Source organism: Chlorocebus sabaeus, chromosome 11, assembly GCF_047675955.1.
Source record: "Chlorocebus sabaeus isolate Y175 chromosome 11, mChlSab1.0.hap1, whole genome shotgun sequence".
Lineage (NCBI taxonomy): Eukaryota > Metazoa > Chordata > Mammalia > Primates > Cercopithecidae > Chlorocebus > Chlorocebus sabaeus.
Genome location: NC_132914.1, coordinates 7,730,969 through 7,740,451, shown reverse-complemented (window position 1 = coordinate 7,740,451; position 9,483 = coordinate 7,730,969). Strand labels below are relative to the sequence as shown.

Genomic DNA, 9,483 nt, shown 5'->3' with positions numbered 1-9,483 from the left:
TGCATGTGTGAAGAGAGCTCTCTGGCGTGTCTTGTTTTGTTCTTATAAGGATAGTAATCCTGGATTAGGACTTTATTCTTATAACTTTATGTAACATTAATTACTTCCCTAAAGGCCCTATCTTCAAATATAGTCACATTAGGGCTTCAACCTGTGGATTTTGCGGGGGACAAAATTCATCCCATAACATTCCACCCTCCACTCCCAAATTCATGTTATTCTCACATGATAAATATATTCATCCCATTCCAACAACACATAAAGTCTTAACCCTTTCCAGCATCAGTTCTAAAGTCTAAAGTGCAAAGTCTCATTTAAATCAGGTACGGGTGAGACTCAAGTTATGATTCATCCTGAGACAAAATTCCTTTCCAGTTATGAACCTGTGAAGCCAGACAAGTTATTTGCATCCAAAAAACAGTAGTGGGACAGGCATAAGACAGACATTCTCATTCCAAAAAACGAGAAGTGGCAAATTCCATTAGATCTTAAGGTTCAACAATTATTATCTTTGGCTGAATCCTCTGTCCTTCAGGCCCACGGGGGTGGCATTGTCACCACTACAGCTGTAAGTAGCAGCCTATTAAAACTTTTTGTGGACGCTTCACTCCTCAGATACTGGATGGAGGCAGCTGGTCTGTTGAAACTGAGGAGATGGTCTCATCCTCTGAAACTGAAGACAAAACAGCCTTTTCCCTGGGCCTACAGTGGGAATGATAGCACTGATGACCCCTGAATCACCTTCAAGGTCATTTATCCCTTTCCTTGAAGGATAAAGCATATTCACAGCTGAATAGCTCTGTTATTTCATCTTACAGAATCTCAGAAGTCAGAAAGCCTTCCGTGATTTATTTCAACCCATCTCTATTCTCTTTGGTCCAAACTGGCAGGGTCTCTGCTGATATAATCCCATCTCTATTCATGGCTCTTGCTAAGGTGATGAAAAAAGTCATGGTTAATTTCTCTATGGAGTGATTGAGGAGCCACACCATTGATGTTCTCTCCAGAACACACGTTATCATTTTTTTACTATATAAATAGGCCAAGAATTTTCCAAATCTTCAGTTTCTGGGTTGCTTTTGTTTTTGTTTTTTCGCCTAACGATGCTGTCAATTTATCTTTCCCCTCTAGCCTTTTACCATGAGCAATTAGGAAAACCGAGGCTGTGCTTTCAACACTTTGCTCACAAATCTTCCCTTTTAAAAATCCAAAGTTGTAATTCACAAGTTCTACACTTTACAAAACACTAAGCCACAATTCAGACAAGTTATTTGCCACTTTAAAACAAAAATCATCTTTTCTGCAGTTTCCTATAACATGTTCCTCACTTCCATGGAAGACTTCATCAGAATTGCTTTTAGCATTCATATTTTTATTGACAGCCCCTTCAAGGCAATTTAGACTTTTTCAGGCATGCACCTGAAAACTTTTCTAGCCTCTATTCACTGCCCAGTTCCAAAGGCACTTCCACATTTTTAGGTTATCTGTTACAGAAGCATCTCACTTCTCAATACCAAAATCTGCATTTGTCTGCTTGGATCAACATAACAGAGTACTGTAGACTGAGTCACTTAAAAATGACAGAAATTTATTTTTTCACAGTTCTGGAGGCTAGAAGTTTATTATCAAGGTACTGGGAAATTTTGTTTCTAGTGAAGGCTCTCTTACTGGCTTTTAGACATCCACTTTTTGTCTGTGTCCTCATATGGCCTTTCTTCTGCACATATGTGGAAAGAAAGAGAACAAGCTCTGGTGTCCCTTCTTATAAGGACATCAATCCTATTGGATTAGGGCCTCACCCTTATAATCTCATGTAACCTTAATTACCTCATTAAAGGCCCTATCTTGAAAGATAGTCACACTGGGGGGCTTTAATCTATAAATTTTGGGGCAACACAATTCAATACATGGAATAACAGTGGCCATGGAAGCAGATCCTTCCTCAGTCAAGCTTCCAGGTGAGACCACAGCCCCAGTTTACAATGTGATTATAACCTTGCGTGAGATCTTGAAGCAGAATATCCAGCTATTTCCCCAAAGAGATAGTTATCACATCCCTTATGCCTTTTTATCATAAAGGCAAGAAAGGGACTCATCTAGATTAGAATCTGCTACCAAATATTTGGAGTGAGAAGACTTGGGAGTCTAGAAATGGGAGAAGCTCAAAACAGTAGCAAAGATATTGTGGAGGCATATGTTCTATCAAAGAATAGCAATAATCAGGTTTTCATTGTTTTCTGTTTTCAGTTCCCACTTCTGTGAGATCATTTTACCAGCAGTTAGTTTGCTGTGGATTCTGTTAGCATGAAAGAGTTTCCGGTCATACTGTATTTTAAAAATTTCAGGCAATTTTTCCTCAACATGGTTGAGAAATAATATAGTAGAACAAGTTTCAGCATCCTCTTTTTGTGTCTTCCATTCTTCCATCATGTGACCTATCCTAGTTAGTAAATTACATTTTCCCAAAGACATTTCATTGCAAGCTTTCCCAGAAAATATTCTCCCTGTTTTCTTTCTGATTTCTTCTGACTTTGGGCATCTACCTCAGTTCTGAGAAGTAAAAAAGTAACTACATTTTGAGAAAGGCACTTTATCATTTCAGAGGCACATCTCGCTAATATCTAGCAAGCTCCAATGTTTAATTGACTTCAAAATACATGGCATTAATTGCAGCAGAATTTTATTTAGCCTCTGTTATATAAAGGTTTGTTCATATCCTTTGCCCACTTTTTGATGGGGTTATTTGTTTTTTTCTTGTAAATTTGATTGAGTTCTTTGTAGGTTCTGGATATTAGCCCTTTGTCAGATAAGTAGATTGCAAAAATTTTCTCCCATTCTGTAGGTTGCCTGTTCACTCTGGAGGTAGTTTCTTTTGCTGTGCAGAAGCTCTTTAGTTTAATTAGATCCCATTAGTCAATTTTGGCTTTTGTTGCCATTGCTTTTGGTGTTTTAGACATGGAGTCCTTGGCAATGCCTATGTCCTGAATGGTATTACCTAAGTTTTCTTCTAGGGTTTTTATGGTTTTAGGTCTAACATTTAAGCCTCTAATCCATCTTGAATTAATTTTCGTATAAGGAGTAAGGAAAGGATCCAGTTTCAGCTTTCTACTTATGGCTAGCCAATTTTCCCAGCACCATTTCCCCCACCATTAAGTAGGGAATCCTTTCCCCATTTCTTGCTTTTGTCAGGTTTGTCAAATATCAGATTTTTGTTGATGTGTGGTATTATTTCTGAGGACTCTGTTCTGTTCCATTGGTCTATATCTCCGTTTTGGTACCAGTACCATGCTGTTTTGGTTACTGGAGCCTTGTAGTATAGTTTGAAGTCAGGTATTGTGATGCCTCCAGCTTTGTTCTTTTTGCTTAGGATTGTCTTGGCAATGCAGGGTCTTTTTTGGTTCCATATGAACTTTAAAGCAGTTTTTTCCAATTCTGTGAAGAAAGTCATTAGTAGCTTAATGGGGATGGCATTGAATCTATAAATTGCCTTGGGCAGTATGGCCATTTTCACGATATTGATTCTTCCAATCCATGAGCATGATATGTTCTTCCTTTTGTTTGTGTCCTCTTTTATTTCACTGAGCAGTGGTTTGTAGTTCTCCTTGAAGAGGTCCTTTACATCCCTTGCAGAAAACCAAATACTGCATGTTCTCACTCACAGGTGGGAATTGAGCAATGAGATTACTTGGACACAGGAAGGGGAACATCACACACTGGGTCCTATTGTGGAGAGGGGGTAGGGGGGAGGGATAGCATTAGGAGATATACCTAATGTAAATGACGAGTTAATGGGTGCAGCACACCAACATGGCACATGTATACATATGTAACAAACCTGCACGTTGTGCACATGTACCCTAGAACTTAAAGTATTAAAAAAAAAAAAAAAAAAAAAAAAAGGTTTGTCATGTATCTAAGTCGAAAAGGGACAAGAATAAACAAAGTTCTTGAATTCATTGATGGAGATTTATAAGGACTTATTTATCTAAAGTATTTAGATATTGTATATCTCATTTTAATTTCTGTATATATTAGCTTCTTTTTCACTAATAGGCCTACTCGACATCGAAGTATGGTACAAAAAATCCTGGCAAACCCTCTGATGGGCTCACTTGGGTCATTGACTTTTCCTTGAACTTGTCACTGTAATTGGGGAGACATGGGCCTGTGAAAAGATGTAATCTACCACTCTTAGATATAATCTACCATTCTTAACATATCAAGGAATGGAAACAGCAATTTTCCCAAAGAAGCAGGGCAGGATGTACAGACCCATCCAAACACAGAACAATCACTATGAGCTCAGAAGTCACTCATGGTTTTCTGCCTAATGGTTGAAATCATTTAAACGAATATTTTCCAAACTCATTTGATGACCTAGCTTTATTTTCTTTTACATAATCATTAACAATAAAAAACCACTTTAAAGGACTCCATTTTTGTTAAACATTTTTATAGACATGAACTTTTTCAAATATGTTTATCTGTGCTCATGTTTCATCAGCAAAGCTTTCATAGACTAGCCAGTTTTCGGCAATGTAACCTCTTCGGATCCTTTCAGCATAACTGGTTGAAATATGTATGCTAAAGCAAACAAATTTGATGATATATTTTATCTTTTAAATATCTATAAAACTATGCTTACAAGATCACATTTATAGAGCAAAAATTTTTAAATGTGAAACATGAGTCTTTTTTAAAATTTAGAGTGGAAATTTACAGTTCTCTTTATTCTGTGAGACTTTCCAGGCATATTATTTAACTTCCTTTGTTTTCCATATCCTAACATGCTAAGGAAGTGGCAAAGAAAAAACAACCTCAGCTTTTATAATGACTTCCCCTTTGGAGAACTCTGAACTCAATTTTACAGTATTGTCATTTCCAAATAGCAGATCTGTTTTCACCTCATGAGTACACTTCTGAGATTATATATGAGAGGACCCAGGAGTTAAATCAGGACTCAGGAAGAGCTAGTCCCATAATGATGCTGCCTCAAAACTCTTGGCATATTGGTAAGGGTTTACTTTTATTTTGCTCTGCCATGTGGGAGATGGTGGGTGTAGTAAGAATACGTGTAACAACAGAGAGATATAAATATTATGTAGTAAGGTAAAAAGAAAACAGGACATGAGAAATGTAGAAAAATTGGAAGTTTTGTGGAACTTAGAGTAGCAGCAATATTGGAGGCAAAATTGAAATCCAAGAAAGGAGGAAATCATTAATAAAGTAAACAGCAAATGTATTCTAAAGACTGGAGATTAGAAGTCACACAAGGATATAAAGTTGTGGAAATGGAAAGAAGGGATAAATTAGAAACTTATTGTTCTCAAGTGGCAGGTACTACAGTAAATGCTTTAGGTCATTTCAATTTAATTCACGCATGTAACCTATTTTACAGATATTATTGTCTCCATTGGTAGATGGAACATGAAGACTTATAAGGACTAACTGATTTATGTAAGGCCATATAGTAGAATCTAAAGTATAATTTAAATTCAGGACCAGCTAAGTCTGAGCCCTTGATCTTTCTGCTATAAATTTTAATAAAGCAAATAAATAAAAAGACATTATGATAAAAAACAAAGAATAAGTCTTTGATGGACCCTAAAGAGTAAGGATTAAGAAAGGAATATATGGCTAAGAAGTATTTTAGAGCACGTCTGAAATTAGTAGTATCCTTTCAACTTGCACTTCATAGACGTTTAGTGGAAATAAAGAATCACGAAGGGAGGTTTTTGCTGTATTCGGGACTTATAACTCCTAAATAGGATTGAGGCTTTTGAAAATGCAGTGCTCCTTCTGTTGGCACTGTGTCTCTGTACCATTCCTCAGTGCCATTACTACGAGTCAACTTAATATTTTGTAACTATTTTGCTTATGACTAAAGACCAGCATATTTCTACAAAACCAGCAGAAATTCTGATATTTTTCAAAGCCTTCTTTTTGAAAAAGGCTTTCTACAGTTTGAGAAGCTTGGCTGCCTTCTATCTGGCAAGACTCATCTTAATGAATTACAGTTTTTCTTAATTCATGTGTGTTACTTAAAAGATAATATTATTTCACTTTCAACATGCTGTCTGCCATGTATCTAGTTAGAAAAGGAATGGGAAAGATGAAGGTCTTGAATTGGTGAGATGGTATTAGATATATAGAGGGTCACAAGTTCTGGCAATTATACTTTAATAGTTCCCCTTCTCAAGACTTTCCTACTGCACTGTTTGTTCACATTCATCAGATCTTGATTGTGTTGGTGTCAGAGCTTACTATCCTTTTCTTCTTTATAGTTCATCTTTAGCTCTAACCATTCTTACAAATGGGAACTCAGAGTTTTCTGGAAGGATTTAGGCAGATGAAATGACCTCCTAGGATAATCGTACACATGAGGTTTGATGGAACTAAATATTCTTATCATTAGGAACAAAAGAAATAAGATAAAAAAGAAGACCAACTTAATAAGTGTTTTGGACAAGATGGAAAAGAAGGAAATTGGGACACTAATTGCCCATTCCACACTTATTTCTCCCTGTTTGGTTCTATAGGGAGGATTTTCTCTTGATTTGGGTACATTTTCCAAGAATGATGGATGTGACTGATGATAGTTGTAATAATAATGTCTCCTCTATGGTTATTGCTGACTGTTGCCAAACTCACTTGGGATTACTTCTTCTTAGAGAAGCGCCCAGGATCCATTTTAGTTTCAAAGCATCACTTGAAAAACTAAAGATGTCCACCAAAGCAGCTTGCGTCTTCTATCTCTGCTTTTGCATGGCCCAAGCAGCATGGGCCTTTCCACGTTGGGTACTGTTCCTTCTGCCCTCTTAGGGTTGTTGTTTTTTGTTGTCTGGGATTACACATGCTCAGTTTAACTCTGACTTCATCATTTCCATAAGATACTAGTGAAAATACTATTTAAGATAGTTCTGTAGCAGTTACAGCTGTTACATACCCCTCAAGTAAACAGGATGATAAATATTATTTTTAAGTATTTCTTATATATTTATTTATCCCTACGAATTAATCATCCCATCTTTCTTTAAAATAATCTTTCTATAATGTAAATTTTATTTATTACACCCTGATTAAATTCTTTAAAGTCTCCAAATAACTCTCAGAATAAATTCTCAACTCCTTCGCTTGTGTATTGCTCCTGCCTATCTCAATTCATTCTTTCTGCACATGTGTAGCATAAACTTTATTAGATGCAGAACTGAGCATGACTGAAAAGACAGGGAGAAGTGAGGAAGTGGCAAGATTCTGTAGGAATAATAACATAGTGACCCTGAAGAAAAGTGGATAGCTTTGGTAAATAATCATGAGCTCAATCAGCAGTTATTATAGTGACCTCCAAATGTTGATTTGCTTGTACATTCCAGTCACAAGCCACTGAGTGGAATGCAGGCAAGAACTCTTATTCATTCCTCTGTTCCCATAATGAAGCACAAGATCTGGTACAGATGTTATGCTCCAAAAAGGAGCCAATGAATGAACAAAGTAGGGTGATAACGTTAGGAGGAAAAACACATTAGTAAAACTGAGGAGACGGTCAAAGCGTTGAGAAGTAAAAATAACTCAATAACCCAAAATGCTAATCAATTACCCCAAACAGCCACAAAATATATTTGGACATAGAATGCAATTTTTCAGTGAATCATGTGCTAAAATATCTGCCCTGTTACAAACCATTTGGTGCCTTTCCATCACAAACAGGAGCTAATCCTGTGGCTTTTCCTGGGAAAAAGACTTTCTTTTGTAGTATCCTTGACAGGTGGAAGAATAATTCATCTTACTCCTTCTATTTTATTTTGGATTTAAGTCATTGAGGTCATCTGACATTTCTTAGAAATACATGAAATTCTACCCTGCTATATTTTGTTTCTCCAGATTTTGGAAGATGTTGCTGTCATCAGAACCTTTTCTCTGCTATGGTAACTTGCATCCTGCTCCTGAATTCCTGCTTTCTCATCAGCAGTTTTAGTGAGTTCCGACAGATGATGACTTTTGGGCTTACAATCCTCTATCCTACCTTTCCCCTACTCACTACCCTAAATGCATATTTGGAGGGAAATAGAACATGTAAAAATAATGTTGGACCTTCAATAGCTATATCCTGTAAATAAAGGTGTCTAAATTATTTTTACGCATTTCATATTAAACTTTTTGTTGACATTTTTCTCCTTCAGATAAAGATAATTTCCAAGTTCGGCCGGGCACAGTGGCTCAGGCCTGTAATCTCAGCACTTTGGGAGGCCAAGGCGGGGAGATCACCTGAGGTCAGGAGTTCGAGACCAGCCTGGCCAACATAGTGAAACCACGTCTCTATTAAAAATACAAAAATTAGCTGGGTGTGGTGGTTGCGCCTGTAACCCCAGCTACCTGGGGGGCTGAGGCGGGAGAATTGCTTGAACCCAGGAGTCGGAGGTTACAGTGAGCCTAGATCATGCCACTACACTCTAGCCTGGGCGACAGAGCAAGACTCCATCTCAAAAAAAAAAAAAAAAAGAAAGAAAAAAGATAAAGATAGTTTCCAAATGTAAAGTGTCTCATTGAAAAAATATGGATATTGTATTTTTGCAAATAGAAAAATACGTTAATAAAAACTTACAAGATACAGAAATCAAAGAATTAAACAAAATTAAAAACATATATGTGTTATACACCACGGAATACTATGCAGCCATAAAAAAGGATGAATTCATGTCCTTTGTAGGGACATGGATGAAGCTGGAAACCATCATTCTGAGCAAACTTTCACAAGGACAGAAAACCAATCACTGCATGTTCTCACTCATAAGGTGGGAACTAAACAGTGAGAACACTTGCACACAGGGTGGAGAACATCACACACTGGGGCTTGTCACAGGGTGGGAGGATAGGGGAGGGATGCATTTAGGAGAAATACCTAATGTAAATGACGAGTTAATGGGTGCAGCACACCAACACGGCACATGTATACATATGTAACAAACCTGCACATTGTGCACATGTACCCTAGAACTTAAAGTATAATAAAAAAATAAATAAATATATGTATTAATATATTAACAGCCAGAGAAAAGCACTGTTGTTTGAAATACCAATTTGTGGCATTTTTAATAGTTTTATATAATAATGTTTTAAGAAAATTTTGCATTATATTTTATCTATTGGTTATTACCTGTATAGTTCTTTAACATTTTTATTTTATCACATATCACTTATAATATCTTGTTTTATTGGCTGTGTAGTTTTCCATCATTTGGATATACCCAAATAGATTTTAATAAGACTTATGAGTGATTATTGAAGTTATTTAATTGCTTGGTATTTCAATAATTTTTCAAATATATTACATTTCATAGATCTGACACTGAAATTGTTATTTTTAAGGTTTTTCATTATTTTCTATGTTTTTCATTAGTGCCAAATTTGCAGTTTAAGTAAAATTTTATTGTTGTTAAAGTAGATTCTTTTTTTTTAAAGAGACAGAGCTTCACTCTGACACCC

General features: G+C 36.3%; 1 protein-coding gene across 2 annotated transcripts in view; it reads left to right on the top strand.

Annotated features, from left to right (window-relative positions):
* The first annotated feature begins 4,903 nt into the window (after positions 1 to 4,903).
* The window catches only part of CD163L1 (CD163 molecule like 1), a 74,326-nt gene continuing 69,746 nt past the window's right edge, over positions 4,904 to 9,483 (top strand). For both annotated transcript variants that reach the window (XM_007967470.3, XM_073020444.1), the window contains exons 1-2: positions 4,904 to 5,012; positions 7,882 to 7,974. In XM_007967470.3, the coding sequence (XP_007965661.3) occupies positions 4,982 to 5,012; positions 7,882 to 7,974 (124 nt within the window). In that variant the 5' untranslated portion in view covers positions 4,904 to 4,981. The remainder of the gene's footprint in view (positions 5,013 to 7,881; positions 7,975 to 9,483) is intronic.